The 16,861-nt window shown below is 48.1% G+C and overlaps 1 protein-coding gene and 1 non-coding gene across 2 annotated transcripts in view; one reads left to right on the top strand and one right to left on the bottom strand.

The window, feature by feature from the left end:
• LOC124804976 (1-phosphatidylinositol 4,5-bisphosphate phosphodiesterase-like) overlaps window positions 1-16,861 on the bottom strand; it is a 543,720-nt gene that overhangs the window by 466,792 nt on the left and 60,067 nt on the right. The window contains exon 2 of the mRNA XM_047265367.1: window positions 2,375-2,555. Within this exon, the coding sequence (XP_047121323.1) occupies window positions 2,375-2,545 (171 nt within the window). The 5' untranslated portion in view covers window positions 2,546-2,555. The remainder of the gene's footprint in view (window positions 1-2,374; window positions 2,556-16,861) is intronic.
• Window positions 13,190-13,261, top strand: Trnat-agu. Its single transcript has one exon. It is a non-coding gene; the product is annotated as a tRNA-Thr (tRNA).

Here is a 16,861-nt window from a genome sequence, read left to right as displayed (position 1 = left end):
CGTTCAAGGATTTGGAGGGCCTTGTAAAAGCGGGTGGGGGCGGATATCCAGGTGACGCTGGCATAACAGAGGATAGGACGGATGAGGGATTTGTAGGTGTGGAGGATGGTAGAAGGATGCAATCCCCATGTCCGGCCGGACAGGAGTTTCAGCAGGCGGAGGCGGGAATGGGCTTTCTGCTGGATGGTCAGGAGATGAGGGGTCCAGGTGAGGTGTCGGTCAAGGGTGAGGCCAAGGTATTTCAGGGTGGGGGTGAGTTGGATAGGACGACCATAAAGGGTGAGGTAGAAATCATGGAGGCGAAAGGAGCGAGTGGTGCGGCCTATGACGATATTTTGTCTTTTTTTTTTTTTTTTTTCTTTATTGTATTTCAATTCCCCATCGGGGTGGGCTGGCAGCAGCATATGCGCTGCTCTTCAGCCGAAAGACATAGAACAAAACAATAGAAGACATTTAAAAACAGCAAAGGAAAGAAGAAGGCGAACATAGATATAAAAAAGGGAGAACATCATGGAAGGCAAAAAAAAAAAAAAAAAAAAACGGGGTGACTGTAAAATGGAGATAAAAAACTGTTTAAAAGTAGCACACACAAAAAGCCACACACTGCGACGATTAAAAGAGCACAAGGCACAGTATGACTGGAGCATAAAGGTGTTGACGGATGGCAGAGCACACAACGTAACACTGACGGCGAACCTCAAGGCAGTACACAATTAAAATCACACCTCTTGACGCACACGGGAAACAGCACGAAACACAACACTGACGTGGCACAGTGATGATGATCAATACAGAGGATCTGCCAGGTTCAAGGAGATGAGGGAGACCTGAAGAAGGGAGGGAGGGGAAGAGATGGGGGAGGGGAATGGGGGGCGCTCAGAAGAGGGCCAGGTAGGGAGGGATGTGGGAAGGAGAGAGGCAAGTAGGGGGTGCAGGGTCTCAGGGGAGGGGGGGATGGAGGAAAATCCGCTCTGGGAGAAGGAGGAAAGAGGAGAAGGGGGTCCTGGGGAGGGGGGGGGGGGAACAAGGCCGGGTTATAGTTGGAAGGAAGGGTATATGTCACGGCGAAGTTCGTCATCCGGGAGGGGGAGGCGTTGGAAATTGCCCTGATGAAGGAGATGGAGGGTGTGGAGGTGGAGAGAGGGAGGGATACAGCGATAGAGGCGCGGCAATGGGCGGGGGGTGGAGAGGAAGGAGGAAACCAGAGGGTGGGGGGGATCAACCCTGCGAACAATGTAAAGGATGCGGAGATGTTGGAGGAACAAGAGGAGGTGGGGGAAGGGGATCAGGTCATACAGGAGCCGTGTGGGGGAAGGAAGGCGGATACGGAAGGCAAGGCGGAGCGCATGGCGTTCAAGGATTTGGAGAGCCTTGTAAAAGCGGGTGGGGGCGGAGATCCAGGCGACGCTGGCATAACAGAGGATAGGACGGATGAGGGATTTGTAGGTGTGGAGGATGGTAGAAGGATGCAATCCCCATGTCCGGCCGGACAGGAGTTTCAGCAGGCGGAGGCGGGAATGGGCTTTCTGCTGGATGGTCAGGAGATGAGGGGTCCAGGTGAGGTGTCGGTCAAGGGTGAGTCCAAGGTATTTCAGGGTGGGGGTGAGTTGGATAGGACGACCATAAAGGGTGAGGTAGAAATCATGGAGGCGAAAGGAGCGAGTGGTGCGGCCTATGACGATATTTTGTCTTTTTAGTCCGTTTAATTTCATGACATAGACTTTACAACCTGATGATGAGAGCATTGTCTCTTGAAACGCGCTGTTAAAATATATGTATAAGAATCGCGGTTGAATGTTAACAGTGATAACCAGAGAGGAGTACTATTGGTCATACGACGGATGACGATTCGCCAGCAACATAAATATTCTGTTGACAATGGGAGGATGGTCACGCGCCTACGCGGACGCGCATCTTTCCTTGCGCCTTCCGACAGAGGTCGCTGGGGCGGCCGATGGCAGGCAGCGCAGAGCAGCAGCGGCAGCCTCCGCGCGTGTGCCGAAGTCTTAGGTTATTCATCCTGTAAGTGGCGTTGCTGTCCTTCCAGCTATCGGTTGATATCGTCGCCATTGGCCATCGAATTTGGCGTCTCCACGCATGTGTACTTCCTGCCTAAGACTGGCATAAATAGGGGGCTCTGGTCCTGCCTTAGCAGTGTGTTCATTGCACCTGAAGATGTCGGCCAGTTGCGCTGATGAAATATTGTGGAGTTTTCACTGTGACATCCGACGTCTCGCCCTAGAACCATATATACAACATGTCCGTCGGGAAAGCCTCAAGCAACACACTATAATTTAAATACTAATTTTCGACCATTGGTCTCTGCTACGTGCAGGATGAGGTAATTACGATTTCACAGCTACGCGGTACTCACGTGGCCTTTGCTCTTCCAGTGGATGAAGAAGCCGCAGTCGTCGACCCTGAAGAAGCAGCGCGGCTCCAGCTTGGGGGCATCCTTCTCCTCGCTCCAGCGGTCGAGCAGGCATCCCTCCACCAGCGGCTGCGGCACCGGCACGCGCCACTCCAGCTCCAGCCTCTTGGTCATGGCTCCGCTCCTGGTGGCAGCGAGCACGCCATCACAAGCTGGCATACGCACGAGTATCTATGCCGCTGTGTCAGCCGTGCTATACTCGGATGCTAGCTCTGCTCCCTGAGGCATGTAGGTTTCAAAATTAGGCAATTAATCATTCAAAAACAGTCTTAATCGCATTTATTATTATTATTATTATACAGCCAACCGGTTTCAACCCGACGTAGGGGTCATCTCCTCCGCGTCGATATTTCCATTAGCTCAAATAAGTGACACCTTCTCTGTGGATGAAGAGCCATGACATACAGCTACCACGGCAACGGACGCCGTGGCCAGGGCAAAGATAACATCATACGAATACACCATCTGCTACCATGACGACGGCGTCCTCGCTACACAGACTAGAGGGCGCCTGATATAGTCTTTATAAATCCATGGCAACGGCGTCCTCACCACTAGGAGTAGTGGGCGTTGTACTCCTTCCATATGAGCCGTTTTAGTAAATTGGCCCAATGTTTTCTACGTAAATGTACGAATAGATATAATACAAGACGACACCAGTTTTTTGTGTGTCACAAATTGTTTTACTTTATATTATGGCACATAATGTAATATACTTCTACGAATTTTACGAGTTGACTACGGAACATTTGTTATTATTTTATAATTAACACTATAATTGTAACTATTTTTAAATGGAATGGTTCCGTTTTCTGTTATTTACTGTCACTTAAATTTATGTTAAACCAAGGTGACTAGTAATTACATATAATAAACTGTATTACATGCCGTTGATCGCCGCTGGGGTTGTTGCCGTCTATTCACGTGATCTCAGTACACGATTTAAACCCGTACGAAGGGCTAGTCTCGCATAGTTTCCTGCCGTTATGTAGACAGGAGTGACACCACCAGCAGCCGACCAGTGGGTAACATAATTTAAATTTACGTAATTTTAGCTGTTGTATAATGGAATCTTTCTAACCGATACTTATAATTTCACAGTGTAAACGCCCAGAAAATGACCCTTACGTCGGGTTGAAACCGGTTGGCGGTATAATAATAATAAATGCGATAAAGAGTGTTTTTGAATAATTGATTAATCATACTAATCGCTGCTTCATCTCCACAACCATGTTGTCCAAAATGAAAAATTAGGTCCTCTGTCAGAATCAACATGGATACCGCAAACAGAGAGCTTTCGAAACTCAGCTCGCACTTTTCGTCCACGAGATCCACGACTCAGCGTGATAACGTGTTCCTTAGCTTACAGAATGCATCCGATACAGTTCCGCACTGTCGATTAGTGAAGAAAACCGATGCTGGACCACATTTGTGATTGGATTCAGGGCATCGTAGCAGATAGAAATCAACATGTATCTCTCAGCAACACAAAATCGATAGTGGAAATTGCAGGAAAACCCCAAAGAAGTGTGCCGGGACCGTTACTGTTTACAATGTGCAGAGTGATTCAGCCGCCCCTACCTATTGGACTCATGCAACTCGCATCAAATTCAAATAACATGAGCAAGATTTTTACATTCTCTCCCTCAATATGCGCAAACTATCACTCCTACAAAAAAATGAACAGGAGCTTTTTGTAGGAAATTTAATGCAGTTGAAGTCTGTACTGGTACGACTTTTCGCTAGAGGCCGTAGCTTTCGAATTATTCAAGAAAACGTCCAAATGTGACTTTCTGATGCGTTTCTCTTCAATAACTCAAAAACTGTGGCCTCCAGAGAAAACGTATCCCAGTACAAAATTTAACTACATTGAATTTCCTGCAGAAAGATCCATTTCAATTTTTCTGTGGGACTACTGGCTCTCGCGTAGCGAGCGAGAGAATTCGAAAACCTTGCGCGTGAGTTTTGAAGGCGTTACAGGTTGCTTAAAATCCTTATATAGAAGCAGCTGAATATCGCTATTTTTTATTTCAGGGCACGAAGCGTTCCGAGCCCTGGGGACACATCTTCTGGTGCTTGATCAGTCTACATCATTTTTCAGTTTTAGGTTACAACAACAACAACAAGAACGGCAGTAGGTTACAACTGGTCTGTTAAGTGTACATAGGTATATACAAAGTGGCACATTTTGACTACAATTATAACAAAACTTACTGGAAACAGTGTGTAATTTTTCAGAGTTTTGTAAAAATTGTAGTCACAACGTGCCATTTTCCAGTACACCTATAGCTATGTTCTTTTAACAGGGTCAGTAGTAAGCTAAAATTGAAAGGTGATGTAGACTGATGAAGCACATCAAGATGAGCCTCCACGGCTCGAAATATATTGTGCATTGAAAAAAAAAAAATCACTATTTGGGAATGAGGGCACTCTGGGTTTTATTTTTCGAAAGTAATACAGGAAACAAAACTGACAACAATGGACAAAATTAAGGTATATACCCCAGCGTCAGACAAACAGGTATAGCCGTGCATATTCAAACACAGACACGTGTAAACATGCAGAATACGGTGCTGCGGTCGGCAACACGTATACAAGACAAGTGTGTGGCGCAGTTGTTAGATCGGTTACTGCTGCTATAATGGCAGGTTATCAAGCTTTAAATGAGTTTGGAGGTGGTGTTGCAGACGGCGCACGAGCAATGGGACACAGCATTTCCGTGCTAGCGATGAAGTGGGGATTTTCCTGTACGACGATTTCACGTATGTACCGTGAATATCAGGAATCTGGTAAAACATCAAATCTCCGACATCGCTGCGGCCGGATAAAGATCCTGAAAGAACGGGACCAACGACGACTCAAGAGAATCATTCAGCGTCACAGAAGTACTACCCTTCTGCAGACTGCTGCAGATTTCAATCCTGGGCCATGAACAAGTGTCAGCGTGCGAACCATTCAACGAAACATCATCGATATGGGCTTTCGGAGCGAAGGCCCACTCGTGTACCCTTGATGACCGCACGACACAAAGCTTTACACGTCGCCTGAGACCATCAACACCGGCGTTGGACTGTTGATAACTGGAAACATTTTACCTGGTCAGACGAGTCTCGTTTCAAATTGTATCGGGCGGATGGACGCGTACGGGTATGGAGACAACCTCATGAATCCATGGAGTCTGCATGTCTGCAGGAGATTGTTCAAGCTCTTGGAGGCTCTGTAATGGTGAGAGGCTTGTGCAGTTGGAGTGATGTGGGATCCCTGATGCGTCTAGATACGACTCTGACAGATGACATGTGCATAAGCACCCTGTCTGATAACCTGCATCCATTCATGTCCATTGGGTACTCCGACGGACTTGGGCCACTCCAGCAGGATAATGAGACCCTGCACACGACGAGAACTGCTACAGAGTGGCTCCAGGAACACTCTTCTGAGTTTAAGCATTTCCGCTGGCCTCCAGATTCCCTAGACATGTACAGGAATGAGCATATCTGGGGTGCCTTGCAACGTGCTGTTCAGAAGAGATCTCCACCCCTCGTACTGTTACGGATTTATGGACAGTCCTGCAGGATTCATGGTGACAGTTCCCTCCAGCACTACTTCAGACATTAGTCGAGTCCACGCCACCGCGTGCTGCGGCACTTCTGCGTGCTTGCGGGGGCCCTACACGATATTAGGCAGATGTAGCAGTTATAAATGCTCTAGTGGACAGCATCGAAAGTTACATGACGCTATTCCCAGACGATGGCGTAATTTATAGGAATGTAGAAACGCCAGAAGACGGTAGCGAACTGCAGGAAGATCTGCAGGGGATCGATGATTGGAGCAGGTGCTTGCAGTGGGCACTGAAGATAAAATATACCGTATTACGCATAGAATAACAGTGCCTACACGGCCTGCATCCGTGGCGTGTTGTACGTTTCGAGCAGCCGCTCGCCTGCATTACGGCGTATCAGGACGAGACCATTGGATCTAGTGAAGGAAGAAACGTAAATCACGGCCCGAATTCGATGATCCCTTGTTCAACCGTAATTGACTATGTTGTCGGTGAACATGGAATCACAGGGGGCCGCCTACTATGTGCTCGCTGAACGGTGCGCTCTTGAAGCGCTTGTGCCTGCTCCAGCACTGTATTCTGTCGCCCCCAGATCTGCCACAGATCGCCCCCTATCCTACTTTACAGAGTTGGGAATGCGCATTCGTCACTAAATACGCTATGTAGCAGGTATGGAAATTAGTAAATAATGTAACTAACGCGAGAAAACCTCATTCACCAGAGGTGCGGCTGGAAACGATCTCATCGGAGCTAACCTCCACAAGAATCCTTAGGAGATTTGTTCCTCTAATTCAACAAACAATCAACATGAGGAAGTAACAAGTGTCCAATTTCCAAGGAAATGACAAATAGACATTCGGACTCTGTATTCCTTCAACACTGTGCAAACAATGAGGCAAATAATCCTGAAACGTGCCTTAAAAGCTTAAACAAGACATGCAGTTATTACAGTGTCTATATGTTACGCTGTCTGTGCAGTTCGATGTACTCGCGATATGCGAGTACGATTATACATCAGCCGTACCATTTACTAGAAGCACAAGAAAATTTCTGCTGGACCTGGACTTGAACCTGGATTTCCCGCTAATCGCGAGTGATAGCTTTAACCACTTTTTTCTTTTCATTTGAATAAAGAAAATTATACAAAATGAATATCAGTTTCACAACATTTAAATAGTTACGAGCTACAAATGATTGATGAAGCTGAATTTAATGACAAGTCCATGAACAGTGTAACTTTTCTTTTCAGGGCACCAACGTATAACAGGTTCATTCAAGAACTGAGAACATCATCAAAATAACGCCAACAAAAAGTAACAAAGAACTGACCTCCTTTCGAAACGAAATAAAACGACGACCGTAGGCCAAAGAGAGATGAGTCGGTCCACAATGATCGCCAAAACCCAGGCTTGATTCGATCACATCTTCTCGAAAAATACTCCATAATTCTATTACACAGGTCGACTTCCAGAACAAGCATCAAACTAGAATTCACCTTTTCATACCTGGCACACTCCAATTGCGGGAAGGATCCATGGAAACATGACCCAAAAAACTGCCATAATACTGACGATATCGCGAATGGCACCTTAAAGATCCACAATTTAACCATCGAGCAGAGATAGATGGCAGCCGCTCTAACATGTGCGTTGACGAGACCATGGCCTCCTTCCTAAGAGAGAAGAGTAAGTCATATTGGACTTTAAAGATGAGACCTGCGCTCACGAAATAGCCACACGCTGCCAGCAACGTGTGTGCCACCTCCTTCAGCACTGGTAAGGTATGGGCCAAATGCGGTACCCTAGACGCCAGATTGGAGTTGACAAAATCAGTCCCTGGTTGCAGCAGATTACCAAAGACGCTCATGTAGATCATTTGAAGGAAGCGTTTATAATTAGCTGTTGCTGTTCTCTGTAAGTCGCACGTGAAGGTAATTCTCAAACATTTGAGCATGTCCATACCGCAATGGACTCTTCTGGAAGACCCTTGTCAATGTTCAAAGCAACAGACTTTGTCAAATTCATATGATTGCCCGCAGCAGTTCCATAGAGAGTGATCTATTCTAGTGCTAAATGCACCTCAGCCCTTCACTGAGCCAAAAAGAACAGGTTTCCTCTGTATGTCCGACAGATAAATGTATGTCCCGTCATCGTTATCCCAGTTAATCGACTCCGCAATCCGCATAGTAGTGACACAAGGGCAATGACAAAAAGGATCATCAACAATGGGCATTCTTGCCCGACCAATCAAGAAGTTACAATGGGGCCCGCTGCATGTACATTGATCAGCATCTGTGAGGAGGCACCTCAGAGGAGACACATAATGGTATGTATAATGTCACAGGGGAAGGCCATCCATCACATCACTTCTGCAAGACGCTCATGGCTCACCACATCAAAGGAGTGGTGAAAGCCCACCAACGCCAAGGCGCCTCGAAAGTGGCAGGTCACTGCGAGGACGATACCATCTTGATAGTCGCTGAGCGCTGTCTGTATTTTGCTGTCCCCACCAAGCCAAGTTTGATCCAAAGACATTACTTGATGCATGATGTGCTTGGGACAGGAATAACAACTAAGAATGATCAATGGCTGATAATGCTCAACCCCTCGATCCCCATATGGCTTAGGATCAGGAAAAATCAGTAGAGAATGGAACATCAGGGGACATCAGTTCTTGGTACACAGCAAGCCAACAAGGAGCTGTAATGTCGCGGGAGGCGTGATACCATTCCAGCGGGAAACCGTCAAGGTCCAGTGATACGTTTATCACTCTCTTGTGGAGAGTGCTGTTGAGGTCATCAGCTCTAACCGCAGCTATAAGGATCTCCACAGCAGCCCTGTAATAACGCCAGGCAAAGGCTTGAGGACTTCTTCATCCATCGCTGCTTCTTTCTGACAATGTTGTGCATTGATGGTGTTTCTCCACAGAGCTGATCCTGACATTCCACACATACCTTTGCTCTCTGAAAGCTGCGACGTGTAAGCGAAACTGTACTGCCTACTGAGCTATTCGTTATTGCTGTATCTATAGCCTTAGAGAACTTCAACCGTATCTCGTCACTCCTTAGAACTGCCGCATCCCACTTCTTTGCGTATTGGTTCTTCCTCACTAACTTCAGCCTACTCTTCATCACTAATATATAGTGGTCTGAGTCTATATCTGCTTCTGGGTATGCCTTACAATCCAGTATCTGATTTCGGAATCTTTGCCTGACCATGATATAATCTAACTAAAATCTTCCCGTGTCACCCTGCTTTTTCCAAGTGTACCTCCTTCTCTTGTGATTATTGAACAGAGTATTCGCTATTACTAGCTGAAATTTACTACAGAACTCAATTAGTCTTTCTCCTCTCTCTTTCCTTGTCCCAAGCCCATATTCTCCTGTAACCTTTTCTTCTACCCCTTCTCCTACAACTCCATTCCAGTCCCCCATGACTATTAGATTTTCATCTCCCTTTACATACTGTATTACCCTTTCAATATCCTCATACACTCTATGTTTAGCTTGCGACGTCGGCATGTATACCTGAACTATTGTTGTCGGTGTTGGTTTGCTGCAGATTCTGCTAAGAACAACACTGTCTCTGAACTGTTCACAGTAACACACTCTCTGCCCTACCTTCCTATTCCTAACGAATCCTACTCTCGTTATACCATTTTCTGCTGCTGTTGATATTATCCCACACTCGTCTCACCAGAAATACTGGTCTTCCTTCCAATTCAGTTCACTGATCCCTACTATATCTAGATTGAGCCTTTGCATTTCCTTTTTCAGATTTTCTAGTTTCCCTACCACGTTCACGCTTCTGACATTCCACGACACGACTCTTAGAACGTTATCCTTCCCTTGATTATTCAATCTTTTTCTCATGGTAACCTTCCCCTTGGCAGTCCCCTCCCAGAGATCCGAATGGGGGACGACACTTTTTCAATTGCAGGCCACTTGTGGATACGCTTTAGTGTCTTTAATGCTGTGGTTTCCATTGCCTTCTGCATCCACATGCGTTGGTCATTGCTGATTCTCCCGCCCTTAGGGGCAGTTTCCCACCCCTACGACAAGAGTGTGCCCTGAACCTCAGTACACCCCTCCTCGCTCTTTGAGAAGGCCGTTGGCAGAATGAGGACGACTTCTATGCCGGAAGTCTTCGGCCGCCAATGCTGAGTATAAATCAAAATTTATGCGATGGCCGGATTCGAACCCAGGACTGAAGACATTTTGATTATTAATCACAGACGTTGCCCCCAGACAAAGGCGCGATCTTTTCTGAATAAAACCTCGAATGTTCCAGTCGAATTTTGGAGCCAGTCGGAGCATAAACTTTGATGATCCGAACACCAAAGAAGGTCACACAAGAGCCCTGGCCGACGGCAGATAAAGCAAATCTTCCACCACGATCCCTTTCCACATGAGTTTCGCCATCCTACTACCACCTTCAGTGCACTGTGTACCATAGAAACAGTCCATAAAAGGCCGGAAACTTGTTGAAGCGAACTTCGCGCACGAGAGCAATATCGATGCCCAACGCCCTCAATATTTCGTGTAGCAAGTGAAGTTATGTTGGTAATTATAGAGCCAATCCTATACGCCTGCCATGGTACTGTAGTCATGGAGACGGTCATTGAAGCAAGAAGACCAGCAGTGTTCATAAACATCTCATCAACAGACAGCGTGACTTCACTCAAATCCGAGATGAGTTGCTGCAGCAGTAACCACAGCTACTTCAACGTCCGTTGACCCATTTTCAATACAACTGGACCACGCAGTAGTGCGTCGCTCAGATTGTCCAGCAGAGCTTCTGTAGCGCCTGAGGACGAAGGTGTGGCCTCTGTGGGAGAACTGTTGTGGCCGGATTGCTGAACGTCGACAGGGGGCATGTCGTTAGGTGGGTGCGATGATTGTCTGCTATCCAATGGGAGAAGGGCCTGATTTTCGCCACTGAATTACCCAACAGGAGATGGTCTTGCAAGGGAGGATCATTATCGTCTATAGAATGTGGCATGTAGCTGTCCAATAGATTAACCCAACATTTCTTACGTTTCTTTGGCGACTTGTGTATGCGTGCGTGCTTCCATATCCATAGGTGGCAGTAGGTCTTGATGGTGAAGCACAAAGACAGCACTGGGCACGACCATGGAGTCGATGACCACCCCTCACCTGCACTCCTCACGACCTTTCAGCACAGGTGCAGCCGGAAGGGGCACAGGCATAGACGGTGTTCCTTCCTCAGCTCCCAGATGTACAGTCGTACTCGGAAAAGATTCAGCAGCGAGAGATGTTGCGGACAGTGGGCTGGAGTCGTTCAGTCGGTCTGGAGATCCTTGACAAACATCAGGTCAGCTGTCGTCGGTGTAATCGAAACCAATGCCATTAAACATTTTTGGAACAGTGATCAAAGATTTTTAAAATGTTTCTTTTTAAAATTCAGTCTTGATCACACCACGTATGTTACAAGAACATAGGCGACCAGTTTCGGTCATATCACATGGCCATCATCAGACCTGTAACTTAATTTAGAAAGTAATAGAAATCTTACTAGATTGACAATAAAATATGACAAAATGGTTATAAGGATAAAATACAATAGGACGTGTTATACCCATGGCATCCTTCGAAGGATGCATTCACAGGTGACAATTGCGTAATCATCGACTGCACGCACTCCGAGCGAACATTTCCTTCTCGGCGACAGCCCGAACACATTTTGTTACAATGGCGCTTCACCAGCCTATACACAATTAGGCTGGCACATGTTTGATCAATTCAGAATGGATCTACCACACTCCACTGGGGACCGAGTATGTGGTATAGTGGGCTCTCTTCTCAGCGTTATGCTTTATCACCTTCCCAAAAGATCACAGGACAGAAATCAGCTTCTCCAAAGATGTTTCGAATGGGAATAGAACAGTCCGGAACAGCGCTACTGCTACGGTCGCAGGTTAGAATCTGGGCTCGGGCATGGATGTGTGTGATGTCCTTAGATTAGTTAGGTTTAATTAGTTCTAAGTTCTCAGGTTAGAATCTGGGCTCGGGCATGGATGTGTGTGATGTCCTTAGATTAGTTAGGTTTAATTAGTTCTAAGTTCTAGGGGACTGATGCCCTCAGAAGTTGTCCCATAGTGCTCAGAGCCATTTGAACCATTTTTTGGGAACTGAAAAACACCTATCACCCACCGTCCATGTACCGCATGGTCTACAGGTATGCCACCAATACTGCCATCTTGAGACCACTACTAGTGTCGTTTAGAATTCTTCTATACCCTGCATCGTTAATTAATTTGACGTATACTACAGTGTTGACTATGGACAGGTGTATGACGATAAGGTCGTTGTAGTCAGTCTAAAGAACATTTCTGACAAACTGTTTCATTTAATGTGCTTTCAGACTTCCATATACAGTCGCAAACTGATCTTCAGTGTCGATTTACGATAAGAGTAGGCCATTCTTCTTCGAAAGGAAATATAGTACGCAAAGACGACTGAAGCACACAAACAACCCCGAGCGCTAACTCTGTGGCAAGTATGTGAAGAGACTGACGAAGGCAGACCTACACTTCAGCATCAGAGCTCGCATCAGGAAACGATCCAGGCTCCCACGTGTCACACAGTCACGACTCTTGTGCTCGCGATGAGCGGGAAATGCGGGTTCGAGTTCTGCTCAGGCACAAATTTTCATGTGTTCCAAACAGCTGACGTCAATGCATAGTTGCAGAATGCGAATATATCTCGTAACGTTTACCACAGCTGTAATCGTGACAGTGTCTGTTCCTACAGAAGTGTATGCTGCAGATATCGACACGGTATAAACACAGACGTTGTAACCGTCAATGATGTATCCGTGGCTCGACGGGCTGGAAAATATTTGTCTCCTCGCAAATTTGGGCCGGTCGTGGAGGCGTGCTGCGGTGCAACCTGCTCCCCCCTCGTGAGCCTTGCGTAATCAACGTAACGCTTTACGACGATGCCTAGCTTCGTATGAATTTCAGAGGAATGGTATTTGAAGCTGAAAGTTACTCTGAAGTGAAATAAATGTGTTGTTTTGGAATTGTAGGTGTACATCGATATCGTGTGAGATGTGCAGGAAAGCAGCAGCTGTGCATATAAATGCAAATAATGGTCGCTAATGCGGTGCGTTTCCAGCTGAAGGGCTCCTATTCACTAGTCCATAAGAATAAAGTACCCGAAAAGTGCGCTAGGAGGCGCCTCCTTAGCTCAGTGGCAGAGCGCTGGTCTAGTAAACCAGACGTCGTGAGTTCGATCCTCACAGGAGGGAAATGAATTTTGTAACAGCACCCCCCACCGTGGCCCTTTCGACAAAAGCGGTCAAGGATAAAAAAAATTATAAATGGGTGCGGTATTTAAGAAACACTCTCGCAAATGAATAGTGCGAATGGTGCTAATAAAGCAGGGACCAGAAAATGCTGTTTATCCTTCCAAAACCCAGGCGATCATTGTAGGCAAAACCACTCCCTCCTTCCGCCTCCTTGATTTCTATCTCACCGTTTATGGCCGTCCCATCGCTCTCACCCCCACCCTTAAGTACCTTGGCGTCACCCTCGACCGTCGCCTCTCCTGGACTCCCCATCTCCAGACAATCCAAGCCAAGGCACGTTCCCGACTCCGTCTCCTCAAGCTCCTTTCCGGCCGAACGTGGGGTCTGGACCCCTCCACCATCCTCCACACCTATAAGTCCCTCATCCGCCCTATCCTCTGTTACGCCCATCCAGCCTGGATCTCCGCCCCCCCTTCCTTTTATAAATCCCTCCAAATCCTTGAACGCCATGCTCTCCGCCTTGCCTATCGCATCCGTCTCCCTTCCCCCACGCGGATCCTGTATGACCTTATCCCCTTCCCCCACCTCCTCCTCTTCCTCGAAAGGATACGAATCCTATACACCTCCCGTAAACTCGATCCTCCTCACCCGCTCGTCTCCCCGATCCTCTCCCACCCCCGCCCGCTGCCGCGCCTGTACTCCCATGTCCCACCCGGTCTCCATCTCTCCACCCTCCTTACCCTCTCCCAAGGTGGCTTCCGCCAGCTCCCCCTCCCTGATGATGCCCTCCTCCCCTCCATCTACCCCTCCTACCAACTTTGATCCTCCCACCCTCCTCCTGTGCTTGCTCCTCAGGGCACCCTCCCTCCCTTCTCTCCCTTTCCCTCCCTCCTCCTTTTCTCGTCCCCCGGGCCCCCCCTCCCCTGTCCCTATCCTCCTGTCCCCGTCTCCTAAGCCTTGGCATCCTCTTTTCCTCCCCTCTCCCCCTCCTCATCCCCGTTGCCCTCTTGGCAGGTCCCCGGACTCGCACACGCTCAGTGGACATTCGCGCGCCGGAGATCACCGCCATCAGTGTATCGTGTGTGCCGTCATGTTTAGTGTTCAGTTTCGCCGTCACGCTCCATTGTTCACCAGTGACATCGTCTTCTTCAGTGTTTGTGCGTCGGGTCTCCAGTTCATAGTGTGGATTGTCCTCAAGTGTGAACGGCTTCTTGTGCTTTTATATTCTTGTGTCTCCTGTTTTTTCCCGCCGTTTTTCTATGTAATGTCTCTTCTTTGTTTTATCTCCATGTACTCTCTTCGGCTGAAGAGCGGCGTATTGTGCTGCTGCCAGCCTACCTGGTTGTTCAGGTTTCAAAATTACAATAAAGCAAAAAAAAAAAAAAAAATGCTGTTTTTGTCACCTACCGTCACCTCAAGGAATCCCCTCCATCCTTCCTGTCTGTCCTTGCTACCCTGTACAATGTCCTCCTCTCCACTGGATTTGACCCTGACCTGTGGAAGACTTCCCGTGTCCTGCTGTTCCCTAAGCCTAACAAACCCCCCTGTGCTACCTCTTCCTATCGTCCCATCTGCCTCACCTCCGTGTTCAGTAAGGTCTTTGAGGCCATCCTCTCTCGCCGTATCCACCGCCACCTTAACCAGCACCGCCTCCTTCCTCTTAGCCAATGCGGCTTCCGGCCTTCCTTCTCTGCTGATGACCAGCTCCTTAACCTTACCCGTCTTCTTTCCCTCCAACTTAACTCCCATCGCTCTGCTATCTTTGTTTCCCTTGATATCCAGAACGCCTATGACCGTGTCTGGCATCCCAGGCTCCTTTTCAAACACCAGACCTATGCTCTCCCCATCAACTTCGTCCATCTCGTTGCTTCCTTCCTCACCCATCGTCCCTCCTATGTGACTATCCACAATTCCAACTCCCGTACTTTCTACCCCTCTGCCGGCGTGCCCCAAGGTTCTGTCCTTTCCCCTCTCCTCTATCTCCTGTACACTGCTGATATGCCCAAACCTCCCCCTCCTGTTCATCTTCTCCAGTTCGCTGATGACACCGCCTTCCTAGCCCTTTATCCTACCCTTCAACGGGTCCAACGTACCCTCCAAACCCACCTTAACCAATTCACTGCTTGGTGCAACCAGTGGTTCCTCCGTGTTAATCCCTCCAAGACCCAGGCGATCATCATAGGCCGCACCACCTGCTCCTTCCGCCTCCATGATTTCTACCTCACCATTTATGGCTGTCCAATCCACCTCACTCCTACCCTCAAATACCTTGGCCTCACCCTCGACCGCCACCTCACCTGGACTCCCCATCTCCTTACCATCCAAAACAAAGCTCACAACCGCCTCCGCCTCCTGAAACTCCTGTCCGGCTGGACGTGGGGTCTGAGTCCTTCCACCATCCTCCACACCTACAAATCCATGATCCGCCCCATCCTTTGTTATGCCAGCATCGCTTGGATTTCTGCCCCGTCCCGGTTCTATAACGCCCTCCAAATCCTCGAACGCCATGCACTCCGCCTCGCCTTCCGCGTCCGCCTTCCGTCCCCCACGCGCATCCTCTATGACCTCATCCCCTTCCCCCGCCTTCTCCTTTTCCTTGAACACATCCGCACACTATATATTGTCCGCCGCCTTGATCCCCCTCACCCCCTGGTGTCTCACTTCCTCTCCACTCCCAACCAGTTGCCGCGCCTTTACCGTTGTGTCCCTCCCTCTCTCCATCTCCACACCCTCCATCTCCTTTCCCAACACATCTTCCACCGTCTACCACTCCCGGATGATTACCTTCGCCCTGACATCTGCCCTTCCTACCAACTCTAACCCCCTCTTCCTGCCTCCTCCTCAGGGCTCCCTCTCCTCCCCCTCCCTCCTTCTGAGCGGATTTCCCCTCCTACCCCCGTCCATCTCTTGTGCCTTCTTTCAGTGTCTCTGCGCTCCCTCCTGCCCTGTCTTCCCTTTTCCTCTCCCACCCCATGTGTCTCCTGCCTCTTCGTGAACCCACGGTTACCCCTCCTCTCTTCATCCCGCCGCTTCCCCAGCTGCCCCGTGCTCTCCCCTCCTTTTCCATCCTCTCTGACCTTTCCCTCGGCAGGTCCCACCTGGTAGTTTTATTCTTCGTCGTGTGTGCTCCAAGTGGGTTTTAAGTGTGTTGTTTCGGAGTGTTTTTAATACTGTGACCAACTTTTAACCTGTGCATGCGCATCCAGTGTCTTTTCTGTGTTTTAAGAATCGCCAACTGTGTTTTTTTTTATCTTTCTGGTAACTTTTTTAACTGTCCCCAATGAACGTCTACATGTCAGTGTATTTTTACCTCCATTTTCTCCCCTTACTCTGTTTTATGTTCCCCCTTTTTACCTCCTTATGTATGTGTTATTTTATTCTTGTTTTAGTTGTCATGTCACTCGGCTGAAGAGCGGCGGATTGTGCTGCTGACAGCCCTCCCCTGCCCATATGGGGCAGGGGAATGAAATCACAATAAAGAAAAAAAAACAAAAAAATGCTGCTTTTGGCAGTCCCCGGAGAATGCCGACGTGAAATACTTAGTTCTTGTGATGTATTTTCTACCCCTGGTAGAGACCCTCGCGGTTGTCGTCGTCGTCG

This window comes from Schistocerca piceifrons, chromosome 7, assembly GCF_021461385.2.
Source record: "Schistocerca piceifrons isolate TAMUIC-IGC-003096 chromosome 7, iqSchPice1.1, whole genome shotgun sequence".
Taxonomy (NCBI): domain Eukaryota; kingdom Metazoa; phylum Arthropoda; class Insecta; order Orthoptera; family Acrididae; genus Schistocerca; species Schistocerca piceifrons.
Note: the sequence above shows the minus strand (reverse complement) of the source record. Positions and strands in the feature narration are given on the sequence as shown.